At 43.2% G+C, this 17,265-nt stretch overlaps 2 protein-coding genes across 7 annotated transcripts in view; both read left to right on the top strand.

Annotated features, from left to right (window-relative positions):
• Positions 1-403, top strand: part of col7a1 (collagen, type VII, alpha 1) — a 67,682-nt gene extending 67,279 nt beyond the window's left edge. For 4 of the 5 annotated variants that reach the window (XM_061831826.1, XM_061831827.1, XM_061831824.1 and 1 more), the window contains one exon: positions 32-182. In XM_061831826.1, the coding sequence (XP_061687810.1) occupies positions 32-175 (144 nt within the window). In that variant the 3' untranslated portion in view covers positions 176-182. Of the gene's footprint in view, positions 1-31; positions 183-304 lie in introns of those variants that run through there. The other variant, XM_061831828.1, reaches the window with a different exon arrangement.
• Positions 248-5,050, top strand: si:dkey-117n7.5 (uncharacterized protein LOC559444 homolog). 2 transcript variants are annotated; one of them, XM_061831831.1, is made up of 6 exons: positions 248-313; positions 1,569-1,646; positions 1,885-2,010; positions 3,253-3,396; positions 3,567-3,749; positions 3,819-5,049. In XM_061831831.1, the coding sequence occupies exons 3-6, from the start codon at positions 1,905-1,907 to the stop codon at positions 3,848-3,850; spliced, it is 465 nt and encodes a 154-aa protein (XP_061687815.1). In that variant the 5' UTR covers positions 248-313; positions 1,569-1,646; positions 1,885-1,904; the 3' UTR covers positions 3,851-5,049. The 2 variants fall into 2 exon arrangements, with proteins under 2 accessions (XP_061687815.1, XP_061687814.1); XM_061831830.1 differs by lacking the exon at positions 248-313 and having other exon boundaries at positions 1,322-1,646; positions 3,819-5,050.
• The last annotated feature ends 12,215 nt before the right edge of the window (positions 5,051-17,265 follow it).

The following is a 17,265-nucleotide window of genomic DNA, read 5'->3' as shown; positions in this document are numbered from 1 at the left end:
TTGAATTATTTCTGCTTCTTTGATTATTCAGGAGACCGAGGTCAGAGAGTATGTACGCACGGAGATGAGTCAGCACTGTGGTAAGCCTTGGATGCAGTTTGCATTGCTAATTTTTAGGTGCGCTGTCTGTCCCCAAATTGAACTTCGGCTAAGATGGCCGCTTATGACTCACTGACACAGCTTAAAAAATGTTAGTGAACGACAGCAATGTCACAACTCTTTAAACTGACCTTTTTTTTGTTGTTGTTGTTGTTGTTTTTGCTCTCTTCTGGTCCTGCCTCCTGTCCATCTGTCTAACGCTCAGCATGTGGAGGTGAGTGAGCCGTTGGAGCGCAGTACTGGAGCGAAGGATAGACGGACAGGCTGTGATTCAGCATGAGTCATATAGCACATATGCTGCGGCAGGCTCTGCGTTGACAGCAGGCTGTGCGGTGTAATGTGTGCACATCTGAATTCATTCAAATGGATCGCAACCTTTAAAATGATTGGGAAGGACTTTCTTAAAATATCAGTTTGGACCCTTGTAGCGATTTCAAATTTTGAAACAAATCAATTTAATTGCAACATCATCCATCCTTTTTATTTCCCACGTCTACTTGTTGGGGTTACGGGTTCGCTGGAGCCTATGCCAGCTGGCGAGAGGCGGGGTTACATCCTAAACTAGTTGTCAACCAATCACAAGGCGAATTAGAACATATTGCAAATTAAACAATGCTATGTTCTGACCTCACAAAAAATTGCAGAGGCAATTGTGGTAGATTATATTCTATAAAATTTAGTCTAATCTTGTATACTGTAATTAGATACAATACTAATAAACCATGGCTAATTTTGTTTCATTCCTTAAATACATAAATACAACATCAAACAAGTCTGATCAATATCATTCACCAATTGCTTTTGATTGAAAATATGTTACGTATGTAATGAGTGCTATGAGATAGTCTGTAAGCATGATGTTTCATTTTGATGGGAGTTGTAACAGCTATTTATTTAACAAAAACTGAATTATTGTTAGTGTGTAGCACAGCAGCATTATACTGTAGTATTCCATGTTCTCGTGGTGTCAAAATGAAAGATGCTTTGTTGTCAAATGTAAAATGCATGCATATATAATTCAGACTATTTATAATTAGTTCACAGCGAAAAATATCCCTCGCATGAGAATGCGTGTCTCAAAATAAACACGCGAGTCAATCAAAATGCATTTGCCCTGAGAATGCGGCCAAATCAGTCATTTCAGCCATGATTTATTTATTGCCACGCACACGCTGATCGAGTGCGTAATAATGTACATCCAGGGAGCTCGCAAAGCAATTGTATGCCACGGTCACGATGTTGGATGCCCCCCGGTGTCTTGTTTGCCGTGCCGGAATCGGGGGATATGACTTTGGTGGTGACTTTGGGTTTGTCGGTTCATTTTGCCAGCTTGTGTCCTCGCCTTTGCCAACACGGTGCCCTCCTGGGCACTCTAACCCTCTTCCACATGTGGAAACGCTTACCCGCCCCTCTCTCCATTCTTTCTGTCCTCCTGCGGTGGCCCCTTTCCTCCTCCGTGTCCTGCGTAGCTCTCCCGGCGTCGGGCCCTGCCACTCGCTCCCAGCCCGTGGCACCGCAGCAACTCGCCGCCCGGAGGGCAGGGCAGGGTGAGTGCGTCTGTCCGTCAGTCTGTCCGTCACCCCGCATGTTGGCCTCTATGTCCGTCTGTCTCTGCATGTGCCTGCCTTCACCGTTGAACTGAATCATTGGTAAGTTTTCTTATGAAGAATACTGACGACTCCATTTGTGGACTCCTGCTTGGTGGAAATATTCGGGTATATTTCCTGGCGTGCACAGATACGATCGCTGTCTGACATTTGGATTTGTCACACGCTCGTCTTGCAGGCCGCGAGCTGCGGGTGGTGATGAACACCAACGACCCCGACTACGAGCACATCTACTCCATCGAGAACTACGACGACCCGTTAGATGAGCTGCTGTATTTCCCTCCTGCTGACAATCACACTGACGGTATTGGACTCGGCCTGGGGCGCTCTATTTCTGAAAGACAGATTGTTCGGGGGCAAGGTGACTTCGATCCATCCATTTTCTGAGCCGCTTATCCTCACGAGGGTCGCGGGAGTGCTGGAGCTTATCCCAGCCGTCAACGGACACCCTGAACTGGTTGCCAGCCAATCGCAGCCACACCCGCAATCACACCTAGGGGCAATTTAGAGTGTCCAATTAATGTTGCATGTTTTTGGGATATGGGAGGAAACCGGAGTGCCCGGAGAAAACCCACGCAGGCACGGGGAGAACATGCAAACTCCACACAGACAAGTCCGCGATTTGAACTCTGGTCCCAGAATTGTGAGGCAAATGTCCAGTCGTGCTACCGTGGCGCTGTCAAGACAACTTTTGTTAGAGAAATATCATCCGCAGGTTGAGAAGAAAGACACAATGATAGGAAAGCAAAAGTAGTCAGATAATAAAATGTCTGATGGCAACACAGCACAAAATTGTATGCAAGTAATAAGGTTTGGAATATTATTTTATTTTATTTAAAACAAATTTAAATTTCAGCCTTTCCAAAGTGAAGTCTTTCTACTTCCTTTAGTCCTATATTAAAGCAGACAAATTATTCGTTTTAAGAAAAATGAATACTTTCAACATCAGGTTTGAAAACTGATCAACATTTTTCCCTATTTTTGACAAGTTTTGAATCAAACACTCACCTAGTTATTCGTAATTTGAAATGTGAACATCCTCCATGGGGGCACCGCGGTGGATCAGCTGTGGTAAAGCATTGGCCTCACCGTTCTGAGGTCCCAGGTTCAATCCGGGACCCGCCTGTGTGGAGTTTGCATGTACTCCCCGTGGCTGCGTGGGTTTCCTCCGGGCACTCCCGATTTCCTCCCACATTCCAAAGGCGTGCAACATTAACTGGACACTCTAAATTGCCCCTAGGTGTGATTGTGAGTGCAATTGGTTGCCTGTCTCCATGTGCCCTGCGATTGTTTGGCAACCATTTCAGGGTGTACCCCGCCTCCTCCCCGATGACAGGCTCAACCACTCCCTGTGACCCTTGTGAGGATAAGCGGCAAAGAAAATGGATGGATGGACATCCTCTGAGGTACACCTAGAATGTAAATCACAACCCCAATCAGAAGATGAGACTGGGATCAATTGTGTTTTAGAAGTTGTGGGAGAGCAAATGTCTGCCGTGCCTGCAATTGTTGTAACCCTTCGCTGCTGCAATTTGTATTCCCACAGGGGGGGCAGAGAAGGTGGTCAAAGTTGAAGCAAAAAAGACCCCCCATGTCGTGCGAGTTGGTGGAGAGAGAGGTCGCAAAGTTCCTGCTCTGAAACCGCCCAAGCTCAGAAAGGTCAGGTCACCCAAAGAAGCCCCAGGCGAAGGTACGGAATCTGTTTTGTGGAGTCATAATGGCGGGGTTATGATTTTTCCGTCATGTTTAAGGTTGTTTTTGATCAAGTAAAACACACAATACAAGGTCAGCGGTGTTCACTTTCCCTTCAAATGCTGGCTCTCCCTTTTCTCTCTCTCCTCATGCCGACATTCACTTCAGCCCCGGCAGAAGCGTGCCTCCTGCCAATGGAGGAGGGCAGCTGCGTCCGTTTCACTTTGCGTTGGTACTTTAACAGCCACGTCCAGGCGTGCAGGCCCTTCATCTACAGCGGCTGCGGAGGAAACGACAACCGCTTCGTGTACTTGGAGGAGTGTGAGGAGGTGTGCCTTGGCAAGGCTCAAGGTAGAAACACACACGCACACATGCATTGTCATCGTAGGAAGGGTATTGAACTTTTCAACTTCTCTTCAGGATCTTCTCCCTCGCTGCAAACGGCCCGGTGATGGTGACCAAGTCCTTCTCGACACATGAACGTCGAGCTCTCTAAAGCTTTTCAAATGCTTCATTCTCTTGTTACATGTCAATGGTAAATATGTGTTTTTTTATCTTTATTTATTATTATCTCCCCACTGAACCACACTTGATACTTTATCTTTATACTTCCCAAAGCATGCACAAAACACCCCGACATGGTGCTTATTAATTTAAAAGGCAATTGCGTTTATTATGAAAGTATTGATACTGAAGATAAGCTTCGCATTGTTTGGAGAACTTTTTAATCACTCTTTAGAAGCTCGTGTAGGCCAGTGATTCCCGACCATTGCGCTCCGGCACGTTTACGTCCCGCGGGAAATTATTTCATTTCACTTAATTTGTCGAAAAAGCAACGAACAATTACATGCTTGTTCACTAGATAGCAAAAGGCGTGTCCACCTGTTGTCGCTCATACGAGACAATGATAGTTTTTTGTTTTGTTGACTAGAGAGGCCACATTTCACACGGAGCAAGTAAAAAAAAAGATGATTCTCATTATTTCACTACATGTGTTTTGTGACATTTTTTGTTTTGCAGCGTCCCATGAAAGTTTTTCAAATGTAAAACGTGCGCCTTGTCTCGGTGGTTGGGAAACACTGCTGATGTAATGTAATAACTACAAAGAATTTGTACCTTAAATTACAATATGCAATTAAACACAATATTCCCATGGGAAATAATCCCTAATCTGACTATTTAATCCTTTTAAAACTTCTGAATCCATTGTGGGGGAAAAAAACGGTCTCATCTTGAATATCATTAACAAAGATATTACTTAACACGCCACCACTGTATGATCACGTCTTCCCAACCAATGGCTTCAATTGAAGATTTAGGCATTTTATTTTCTATGCTTTTGTCATTCGAGGAACGTGTGTTTTTCTACACGTGGATGCATGTTTACTCATCAGAAATTAGTTGTACTGAAAGTTTTTTAAAAAATATGGTATTGCATTTTGAATAAACTTAGTGTAAACAGTTTCCTGGCGTGTGAACATCAATTATGACATCACAGAGATGGGCCGGATTTATCAGACAATATGTCAATGTCATCTGCGGGCGCACAAGACAAATCGTGTGTGCGAGCGTGTGACCGATCAAGATGTTCCATTTTCATCAGCATATTTCTTTAATGAGAGGATTTTCTGGTTGTTGGCCACGACGGCTCCCGCCTTGGTTTTTTTTTTTTTTTTTTTTTTTTTTTTTTTTTCCACGCCGTCCGCCCTCGCTTGATTTCCCCTGGAGAGAGAATTCAGTGACTCGGCATCCACTTCAACAAACTCCTTCGGCTGACTTCATTTCCAAAGTCAGCGCACTATCAAAGTCAGCGGCGCGACAGCCGAAACAAGCCAAACGCACCGCGGCGAACACCTGCTACCGCTTGTTAACTGTCACAAGTCGAACGTCGACTTCGTTGCAGAGCATCCAAATGGCCTCAGTCTGTATAATAATTCACGCGCTGTAAACCTGAAGTGTTGTAACTGTAAGAAAATTCTTCCAGCATCAGATGCTTTTTTTCTTTCTTCTTTTATTCCCCATCATGCCACAATCGCGTCACGCCGCCTCCGCACGTGCGCCAAGATTGTTTGTGTGCTTTGGAGGACAGCATGAACATTTTCTTTCCATAAAAACAGCCTTGCTTTTATTTCTTTGTATTTTTCATATCCTATGTTTAACTCGCTCTTTTGTTGGATTAGATAGATCATTGTCCCCAGTACAGAATAGAGCTCGTGCACCTACGTCATAAAATCATGTGACTTTTATGTACATCGCCATATTGCCAGTCTAGCAAAGCATTGTTCAATGCTAAATCGGTTGGAGACGACACAAAAATATGTCTTGTAGCACGACGCCCACAGTCTTCTCCAATACCTTTAAACATTTAGAAGGTGAAAATAAGCGAAGGTACATGGAAAAATGAGATAAACTCGGCATAGAGGACCCGTATTTAATGCCGAAGTCGATGTTTTCGCCGATAAGAAATTCCGCTTGTCTTGGACAACTGCATCTACACATGGATCTGGTAAGTAAGTCGTCGAGATTTACACAGAAGAGTTTGAAAGCGGATGTTGTTGCTGGATCTGTTCTCAATCAGGGTTAAATCCCGCATAGTGACGGGTTTTCACCTCATGAACATAGAAGCGTTTGGCGACACATTAAACTTTACCGGAATCCATCGTTCTTTTCAGCTAGTATTCAATACAAATACCAATATTTAAATAAATGATCCCTGGTTTTACACAAACTCGAATTCATTAACTATGATTGAAAAAAAAAAAAAGAGGACGGAGTCGTCTCCACGGAACGTACACGGAAGTGATTGCAGTCACACTTAACCTCTGTAAACCTCTGCTCCAGTTTTTGTTTTTTGAGTGAGCTAACTTGGCATTATGAATACTTCTTGGTAATTTGAGATTGAGAAGAATATTTCCTACCTGAAATGAAGCCATTGCTACACAGGCGTGTGTATTTGGTTGGGCACCATCCATCTCGTTTAATTGCCGGAATTCATCGATATTTTCTGATGTTTTTAGCTTGTATTCCATAGAATGATCTTTTTGAATATCTGTATCGTCCTTTGTGACAACCAAAAGCACGACAGGTCTCAGGTATTGTAAATATTCTCCTCCGGTTCAATTTATCCCACAATGTCAAGCAGCTCTGTTTGACCGGCAATATGGCGCCGTGAAAATGGTGACGTCACGTGCACGAGCTCTGTATGTAAAATTACTAGCAGTGGAGTTTTTAGCAGCTTCAACCTAAGTAATGAATTTGTCAAAAAACAACAATTTGGTAAAAAAAAAAAATGACTCAACCTTTATAAAGTTCTTATGTATTGTCATTACAATGACAAATATAATTCATTAATCTAACAATAAAGATAATGCAGCCCTATGGGGGCACAAACCAGTGCAATCTGTAGGCCGGTCCCAAGCCCGGATAAATGCAGAGGGTTGCGTCAGGAAGGGCATCCGGCGTAAAAACTGTGCCAAACAAATATGAGCGTTCATCTAAAGAATCCCATACCGGATCGGTCGTGGCCCGGGTTAACAACGCCCGCCCCCGGCACTGCTAACCTGCAGGGCGTCGGTGGAAATTCAGCTACTGTGGGTCGAAGACAAAGAAGAGGAGGAAACCGGATCCAGCGTCAGAAGAAAAAGAGGAATGCACAGAGCCTACAACTGAGTGTAGGGACTTTGAATGTTGGGACTATGACAGGAAAAGCACAGGAGTTGGTTGACATGATGATTAGGAGAAAGGTTGATATTCTGTGCATCCAAGAGAGCAGGTGGAAAGGTAGTAAGGCTAGAAGTTTGGGAGCAGGGTTTAAATTATTCTACCACGGAGTAGATGGGAAGAGAAATGGAGTAGGGGTTATTTTAAAGGAAGAGCTGGCTAAGAATGTCTTGGAGGTTAAAAGAGTATCAGATCGAGTGATGAGACTAAAATTTGAAATTGAGGGTGTTATGTATAATGTGGTTAGCGGCTATGCACCACAGGTAGGATGTGACCTAGAGTTGAAAGAGAAATTCTGGAAGGAACTAGATGAAGTAGTTCTGAGCATCCCAGACAGCGAGAGAGTTGTGATTGGTGCAGATTGTAATGGACATATTGGTAAAGGAAACAGGGGTGATGAAGAAGTGATGGGTAAGTACGGCATCCATGAAAGGAACTTTGAAGGGCAGATGGTGGTGGACTTTGCAAAAAGGATGGAGATGGCTGTAGTGAACACTTATTTCCAGAAGAGGGAGGAACATATAGTGACCTACAAGAGCGGAGGTAGAACCACGCAGGTAGATTATATTTTGTGCAGACGATGTAATCTGAAGGAGGTTACTGACTGTAAAGTAGTGGTAGGGGAGAGTGTAGCTCGACAGCATAGGATGGTAGTATGTAGGATGATTCTGGTGGTGGGTAGGAAGATTAAGAAGACAAAGGTAGAGCAGAGAACCATGTGGTGGAAGCTGAGAAAGGAAGAATGTTGTGCGGCCTTCCGGAAAGAGGTGAGACAGGCTCTCGATGGACAACCGAAGCTCCCGGAAGACTGGACGACGACAGCCAAGGTGATCAGAGAGACAGGCAGGAGAGTACTTGGTGTGTCATCTGGTAGGAAAGGGGAGAAGGAGACTTGGTGGTGGAACCCCAAAATACAGGGAGTCATACAAGGAAAGAGATTAGCGAAGAAGAAGTGGGATACTGAGAGGACTGAGGAGAGGCGAAAGGAGTACATCGAGATGCGACGTAGGGCAAAGGTAGAGGTGGCAAAGGCTAAACAAGAGGCATATGAAGACATGTACACCAGGTTGGACACGAAAGAAGGAGAAAAGGATCTCTACAGGTTGGCCAGACAGAGGGATAGAGATGGGAAGGATGTGCAGCAGGTCAGGGTGATTAAGGATAGAGATGGAAATGTGTTGACTGGTGCCGGTAGTGTACTAAATAGATGGAAAGAATACTTTGAGAAGTTGATGAATGAAGAAAATGAGAGAGAAGGAAGAGTTGAAGAGGCAAGAGTGAAGGACCAGGAAGTGGAAATGATTACTAAGGGGGAAGTCAGAAAGGCACTACAAAGGATGAAAAATGGAAAGGCAGTTGGTCCTGATGACATACCGGTAGAGGTATGGAAGCAATTTGGAGAGATGGCTGTGGAGTTTTTGACCAACTTATTCAACAGAATACTAGCGGGCGAAAAGATGCCTGAAGAATGGAGGAAAAGTGTTCTAGTTCCCATTTTTAAGAACAAAGGGGATGTTCAGAGCTGTGGGAACTATAGAGGAATAAAGTTGATGAGCCACACAATGAAGTTATGGGAAAGAGTAGTGGAGGCTAGACTCAGGACAGAAGTCAGTATCTGCGAGCAACAGTGTGGTTTTGATGCCTAGAAAGAGTACCACAGATGCATTATTTGCCTTGAGGATGCTCGTGGAAAAGTACAGAGAAGGTCAGAAGGAGCTACATTGTGTCTTTGTGGATCTAGAGAAAGCCTATGACAGAGTACCAAGAGAGGAACTGTGGTACTGCATGCGTAGGTCTGGTGTGGCAGAGAAGTATGTTAAAATAGTACAGGACATGTATGATGGCAGCAGAACAATGGTGAGGTGTGCCTTAGGTGTGACAGAGGAATTTAAGGTGGAGGTGGGACTGCATCAGGGATCAGCTCTGAGCCCCTTCCTGTTTGCAGTGGTAATGGATAGGCTGACAGATGAGGTTAGACTGGAATCCCCTTGGACCATGATGTTCGCAGATGATATTGTCATATGCAGTGAAAGCAGGGAGCATGCAGAGGAACAATTGGAAAGATGGAGACATGCACTGGAAAGGAGAGGAATGAAGATTAGCCGAAGTAAAACAGAATATATGTGCGTGAATGAGAAAAGTGGAGAGGGAAGAGTGAGGCTACAGGGAGAAGAGATAGCGAGGGTGGACGACTTCAAATATTTAAGGTCAACAATACAGAGCAATGGAGAGTGTGGTCAGGAAGTGAAGAAACGGGTCCAAGCAGGTTGGAACAGCTGGCGAAAGGTGTCTGGTGTGTTATGTGACAGAAGAGTGTCTGCTAGGATGAAGGGCAAAGTTTACAAAACAGTGGTGAGGCCGGCCATGATGTACGGATTAGAGACGGTGGCACTGAAGAAACAACAGGAAGCTGAACTGGAGGTGGCAGAAATGAAGATGTTGAGGTTCTCGCTCGGAGTGACCAGGTTGGATAGGATTAGAAATGAGCTCATTCGAGGGACGGCCAAAGCTGGATGTTTTGGAGACAAGATTCGAGAGAGCAGACTTCGATGGTTTGGACATGTTCAGAGGCGAGAGAGTGAGTATATTGGTAGAAGGATGCTGAGGATGGCGCTCCCAGGCAAAAGAGCGAGAGGAAGACCAAAGAGAAGGTTTATGGATGTGGTGAGGGAAGACATGAGGGCAGTTGGGGTTAGAGAGGAAGATGCAGGAGATAGGCTAAGATGGCAAAAGATGACACGCTGTGGCGACCCCTAACGGGACAAGCCGAAAGGAAAAGAAGAAGAAGAATCTAACAATAAAGATATGCAATAGGAAAAAAAAACATTTTCAGTCCTTACACTAATCCTTGCTTTAGTGAAAGATATTTTTGTTGAATCAACTATTTGAACAACAACAGCAAGAAAGTCCTTGTTATAAGTAGAATGGCATCCCTAGGTTGATCTCATTTTAACCCTAGACAAACCAAGCCATCCAAATCCTCTTTTAAAATTTTATGTACTAGCTCAATTCATCAATAAGCATCAAAGGAACACAAAAACATCACCATCCCTCCATTTTCTTTGCCACTTATCCTCACGAGGGTCACGGGGAGTGCTTGGGCCTATCCCAGCTGTCAACGGGCAGCAGGGGGTGGTACATCCTGAACTGGTTGCCAGCCAATCGCAGGGCACATGAAGACAAACAGACGCACTCACAATCACACCTAGGGGCAATTTAGAGTGTCCAATTAAGGTTGCATGTTTTGGGGATGTGGGAGGAAACCCACGCAGAACATGGAAACTCCACACTGGCAGGGCCTCACATTTGGAAAAATGTACTAATTTACTTCCGGTTTAGAGAATGGGTCACATATGACCCAGTGGACCTTAACTTCCAACTACTTAACTACAGTACAGTACAGACACAAGTGCCACGTCGGGCTTTCAGGGTAAAAGAGTAACTGGTGTGTTGTCTTGATACATTTGGCCCTTAATTACACTGGGTCATATGTGACCCCGTGGGTTCTCTCGGGTTAAAAGTTTTGTAACACTAGTGGATCAGCCAGGACACGTCTCAGGATTAGTAAACACTTATGATAATTCTTGTTGACGAATGCATCTTTATCACTGCACGTTCGTCTTTACCGCAGTGTCTTGAATGTAAACGACACAAAAGAAGACATTTCCCCTTTGTGACTTGAAACCCACAAACAGAATTTGAATCATGACAGTGCAAACTTGAAAATAATGGCTTTAGTATTTGCACGTTCACATTCACAGAGTATGCACGTTGTATCGTCATCGGCTTAAAAATAGCTGCGGTCACTGACGTCAGAGTGAAAGTGAGTTGTAAATCACGCGCGGGTTGTGTGAATGGAGCGACTTTCAGTTGTGCAGCTGTAATAACCTTCATCAATTTCATAATTTCTCTCTCTTTCTTTGAGTGTTTGGGTGAGTCAAGGTTATCCCGAGCAGAGTGAAAGGGTGCAAATGTTGCCCACTGAATTGTAATTTAATACGATTTAAGTGATCTTCTTATCCTATTGATGTTATTGTAATACCCAATGAAAGTCAAAGCCGGGCCTTATTATGGAGATTATGGACCTCTGCGGAGAAAATAGAAAGCGCGTTCAGCTCGTCTTCTATTTCCACTTTTTAACATATTCACGCTCTCTAATGAAGTGCAAGTCTAAATATGTCGTAAAAGGAGAAGCATTGATTCAAGTCCTTTACGTAAATAAAAGATGACGGATTGAAATGTACTTAGGTAGAATATTTTTTTCCACTGTTCTTTACATAGTGAATAATTCAGCATAAAATCGTCGTATCTCAGGCCATCAATAAAGGTCTCAAATGGGATTGAATTTACTATTTCCATTTCCTCCACGTGACGTAGTCATTCGCTGCAGTTTAGAAGAGTAACAATCCTATTTTGAAACCCTTATATGAGGATATAACTTTTCAATTCTAACAAGAAAACATAAGTAAAGTCCAGATACATGAAAAAAATTAACTTAAAGAGAGTGTTGGCAATGTCCATCCATCCATTTTCTGAACAGCTTGCTCTCCCAAGATTTGCAGGCGTGGTGGAGCCTATGTTAGAAAAAAAACTAGATGTGACACCCAATTAGCATCATGCTCGGGAAGTTTATTACCTTTTTGATTTTTAATTGATTGCCCATTCTTAAACATTAATGTAATGATAGGCTACCAATGTAGTAGCCATAGCTAACGTCGGCTCGTTTGCAGTGCTAATGCTAGCTTAACCCATTAATGAGCAGGGTGGCATTTTTTTTTTTTTTTTGCCTTATTGAGATAAAAGTCTCCTAACAGGCCACAATCAAGGAAATACCACTTCTTTTTCATTTATGGTTAAGTTATATGATAACTTTACTGATTTATAATGCTCTGCTGCCCGCGAAAGGGTACTTGGGTTTTCTTCGTAGAATGTCCCAAAAACCAGAATCAGAATCAGATTAAAACACTTCAATATTTTGATATACTGAACGATATATAATGCGTGAAAATCATGACGTCCCAAAAATGGGACGCTGCCCACTATTTCGCTGAACCATGTGTTCCCTCTGACTATTGACCTCGACTATGCACTTCCACAAGCTATTATGCATTGTCATCTTTGATAATCACGCTGAATTTGGCACTGATGAAGTAAGGCTACATTCAGATCATGCAAACACTTTTGATGCTACAAACTCCCCTCTAGGTACAGTAAAAAAAAAACAAAAAAAAAAAACTATTCTATACATTGACTTCACCACCACGTTTTAGTAAAAATAAGAATAACACCCCATCAAATATGTCGTGCAGATAAAATTCACTTTTGCAGAGCGTCAAGGTTGTTAGAGCTTGTCTGCAATTAGAGGTAACGCATACTAGTAGCTGGTATCTGTGTGCGAGAGAACTTCTATTGTGCAAGAGGAACTGTACTCCTTTTTCCTCCTGGATGACCTTGACTGTTTAATGCCTCAAGGCGATTGGTTGGCAGGAGATGCATGACTACAAGCTTACCAAGAGGCCAGCCAAAATCTCTCTCGCTCTCTTCCCGCGCCCCCTCCCAGTTTTTTTCCCCTCCCACACGCTACCCACTTGCCTCCACAAGTACAAAGGCTGTTGCTATAGCGATGAAATGAGCTCTGTCTCACTTTTAGCTTCTCACTTCTATTAGCATACGATCCGCCTCTCTTCCATCGCGGCCGTCAAATCACTTTTTACTTTGTGTGTGTCCTGCCGAGGCTCGTAGGCGCTCGATCATGGCTACGCGCCGTATGTGAGTGCGTCCCAGGAGAGGGAGGATTATTATTATAAAGCTTGTCTGTGCTGTTGGCAGCACATTCCGCGATTTCCCCCACGTTACGTCTGATCTCCCGTCCGGGAAGATGTGTGCGTCCTTTACTTGCGCACCAAGCTCAGCATTTGTACAGCCTATTGATCCGCGACCAGCCGGGCTAACCTCTGGGCTCCTAGAGGAACTTTCGGCCGCACTTGCAGCGGGCTCAGGCGCTTTCAGTACACATCTGAGTTGTACTGCGCAAGTGTTACACGGCACTCGAAAAGAGAACAGACCTCCGCTGAGGCCAAACAAACCTTATTTAGGTGAGTAGAAGAGCTGTTTGGCAAATAATGACACTCGGATTGCTCACATTTACTACTCGCCCTGAAAAGATCATCCATCCATTTTCTTTGCTGATTATCCTCACAACGGTCACGGGAGTGCTGTAGCCCATCGCAGCTGTCAACGGGCAGGAGACAGGGTACACCCTGAACTGGTTGCCAGCCAATCAATTTAGAGTGTCCAATTAATGCTGCATGTTGTTGGGATGTGGGAGGAAACCGGAGTGCCCGGACAAAACCAACACAGGCACAGAGAGAACATGCAAACTCCACACAGGCGGGGCCGGGATTGAACCCGGGACCTCAGAACTGTGAGGCTAACGCTTTCCCAGCTAATCCACGGTGCCGCCTGAAAAGATCATTTTTTTGCATATTTTTATAATGTAATACACAATACGGTGAAGCCCCGTTTATCACTGGAATATGTTTCGGACCTACTGAGAATAGGACAAAATGTTTCCAGCAAGCTATTTAAGCTGTCAACATGAAAGACAGACAAGTGCATGTTTATTTAATTTCAAACAACCAGATAGCTGCAGAACACAACTGAGCTGGTAAAGCGTTGGCCTCACAGTTCTGAGGACCCGGGTTCGACCGCGGCCCCGAGTTTGCATGTTCTCGCCGTGCTTGTGTGGGTTTTCTCCGGGCACTCCGGTTTACTCCAACATCCCAAAATCATGCAACATTAATTGCACACTCTGAATTGCCCCTAGGTGTGATTTTGAGTGTGGCTGTTTGTCTTTATGTGGCCTGCGATTGGGTGGCAACTCGTTCAGGGTGTCCCCCGCCTCCTGCCCTTTGACAGCTGTGATAGGCTCGAGCTCTCCCCGCGACCCTCGGGAGGATAAGAAAATGGATGGATGGACAACCACATAGCTTTGCTTTAAATAAGTCCCTGGAGTTTTATGCTTACAAGTAATGCAAAATGACATTTAAAGGCTAAGCAATAGCATCAGTGTTGTGGTGTTCTGCAATGGGTATTTGAACACCAACAGTGAAGTACCACACATAGACAGCCTAAAGCAATACTGTCAAATGTGTATTTTCATGCTGAGAATGATATAGTAGTACTATTACTACAGTTTACTGAGGAATTCAGATCGACTCCATCTGTGTTATTCTGCGTTCAGGTGGTCAAGGTGCTCACACCACAAGGAGCAGTGAAATGTCCATTGAATTATAGCAAAATGTGGCATTAAAAACATTTATTTAAGTACATTCTATTTAATTATATCGCTGCTGTATGTACAATATAATAAAGCACTATTGTCTGATTAAAGTTGGATTGCATGGGCAGCCAGGAACAGCTTTATGGCATTTCAACTCATTTCACCGGAGAAAAATGATTTGAGATAAGCGATAACGAGATACGTTATCGCGAACGTCCTCTCTCCTACTGCTCGCTAGAAAACCAAAACGGCACCTGACCGCAGTGTTGAAGAACTTTCTCAGGATCGTTCGGTGTAAAGAAGGGAAATTTGGATTCGGTATTTGTAATGTATGCACATGTACTAAAAACTGCATAACAGGACTGTGAAAAGATTGTCTCTACATATTTCTATTTATCGTATCCCACTGCATAGTCATCAGTCCTGCGCAGGTCACACTTTGACTTGGATCATGCTGAAGTTGTGTGGAAGTAGGTACTTTTTTTTTTTTTACTTAGCACTTCTCAAGGAGAGAAGTTGAAAGGTGGTTTACATGATTAGAACGCACAGACGTGCAAAAAAAAAAAAAAATATATATATATATATATATATATATATATATAATAATCAAAACAAGTCTTACTGTTTAACTCCAGATACATCAAAAAAAAAAAACACTCCCACATACACAATATTCTGCAATATGTAATTGTTTTTGTGTGTGAGGGCTTTTTAATTAATTCATTAATTGTTTTGTATGAAGGGTTTTGGTGGCTAAGAAGCATCTGTTTTGAGTGTGTATGTGTTTTTTTTTGTTTTTTTTGGGGGGGGGGTCAGTGTGTGACTATTTTTTGGTAATATGAAACTGTTTCTCGTGATTGTGAGAGGTAAATATTATGTTTAGTGATATAATACTGGAGTACCTCTCTAACCAAATGCATTTTTAATTACTTTTCCAACTAAAACTGCCGCTAGAAGAGGCAGATGTTCTTTGAAATGCGAGTCTATTCCACTATTTGGCAGGGGTAATGGACTGCAAAAGACTCTGTCACGTTTCATCTAGAAATCAAGACAGTCAGTGGAGTGCAGTGACCTGACGGGGCAGTAAAATGAGAAAAGATCCAGCAATTAGGGAGGGGGGGGGGGCCTCACAACGGCGGGCTCTTCAAGTGACTGTTAAATTGAATCCTAAAATGAACAGAGCCGGTGTAAGGGCAACGCAACAGGGGTGATGTGCGACGGTGACACTTCGGGAATGCCACAAAAGCATCGCAGCAACAAGAAAGAAGTGAAATAGTTGAGGAGTGAGGAGACTATAAAATATAACATAATTGATCATCGTTAACAAGGGTTGAATGTATTCATTCATTTTCCTGCAGTTTCAGGCCAGGATGTCTAAATGCAAGAACGTCATCCATTTTGAAATCAAATTGTGGTCTCAGGATAACATTGCTCAGACACTTGTCAAAAGTTTTCATAGGTGAGTAGTTACAGTGAAGAAAATAAATATTTGAACACCCTGCTATATTGCAAGTTTTCCCATTTAGAAATTATAGAGGGGTCTGAAATTTCCATCGTAGATGCACGTCCACTGTGAGAGATAATCTAAAAAGAAAAATTCAGAAATCCCAATGTATGATTTTTTTTTTTAACGATTTTGTGTGATACAGCTGCAAATGAGTAATTAAACACCTGAGAAAACCAATGTTAATATGTGGTACAGTAGCCTTTGTTTGGAAGTACAGAGGTCAAATGTTTCCTGTTGACATGCTGGTTGAAGCAGGGGAACATTCCGTGCCATGCATGATTTCAAACCATGATGTCTTAGTGTATTACCAACAGTAACCTTGGAAACGGGGGTCCCAGCTCCATTCAGCTCATTGACCAAGTCCTGTCGTGTAGTCCTGATCGGATTCCTCACCTTTCTAAGGATCATTGAGACCCCAACAAGGCGATATCTTGCATGGGGCTCCACTCCGATTGAGATTGACCGTCATGTTTAGCTTCTTCCATTTTCCTTTTAGATGATCTCTCTCACAGTGGACATGCACCTACGATGAAAATTCCAGACCCCTTCAGGATTTCTACGTGGGAGAATTTGCAATACAGCAGGGTGTTCAAATACTTATTTTCTTCACTGGATATAGCTGCATGTATATGTATATATGTATATATGTATGTATGCAGTAAATGTAGAAAAACAAGCATAGAAATATGCATACATCTGCATAACGATGTTGCATATTATTAGGGCACATATTCATTGCACTTTTCTTTTGGAATCTATACAAAAAAGAACCCACATCCAGTATATTTGTTGCTATTATTGAGCGCTGTGCCGAGCCAAAAATTAAACATGACTCTTTCTCTGAATGCAAATAGCTTTTTGTCTCATTTTCCTATTTTTGGACTCTTTTTTTTTTTTTATATCCTAGCAGGTCCAGAGTGTTGCTGGGTACATTTTCCTCCCCACTCATCCTTAAATGCCTCCCCAGGGAGTCCAAAGCATTGAGTGTGAAAATGTGTTTTGCGTCGAAAACAAGTCTTTATTTATACTGGCGTTGGCACCCTCGTCCCTCCCCCGTTCTCAAACCAAGCCGACTTTCCTGCCCGCACCTCAACTGGTGTCCATCTCCCCCTTCAAGATAAACGAGTAGCTGATGTGTTGTTTGCTTTGTGTTTTTATTCCCCCCTTCCACCCCAAGAATATGAGTCAGCTATTAGCATATTATCTTCATTATGGCTCTGATGAGCTGGTTGTCACTCTGCCTCAGCATTATTAAAAAGCTCTCAAGGGATAATTTTAGGTGCGTAAAACCACATTATCATATGTCATTTCTCATCTGGCCTCTTAAACTTCCATTCTGAGATGTTTTTCCTCACTTT

The sequence above is a fragment of the Syngnathoides biaculeatus genome, chromosome 10, assembly GCF_019802595.1.
Source record: "Syngnathoides biaculeatus isolate LvHL_M chromosome 10, ASM1980259v1, whole genome shotgun sequence".
Lineage (NCBI taxonomy): Eukaryota > Metazoa > Chordata > Actinopteri > Syngnathiformes > Syngnathidae > Syngnathoides > Syngnathoides biaculeatus.
The sequence above is the reverse complement of the archived record's forward strand: the minus strand, read 5'-3'. Positions and strand labels throughout refer to the sequence as shown.

Coding starts and splice junctions, on each gene's coding strand:
- si:dkey-117n7.5 (XM_061831830.1), top strand. CDS start 1,322: ATGCCACGGTCACGATGTTGGATGCCCCCCGGTGTCTTGTTTGCCGTG. Junction 2,011..3,252: donor TGCTGACAATCACACTGACG/GTATTGGACTCG, acceptor GTATTCCCACAG/GGGGGGCAGAGAAGGTGGTC. Junction 3,750..3,818: donor GTGCCTTGGCAAGGCTCAAG/GTAGAAACACAC, acceptor ACTTCTCTTCAG/GATCTTCTCCCTCGCTGCAA.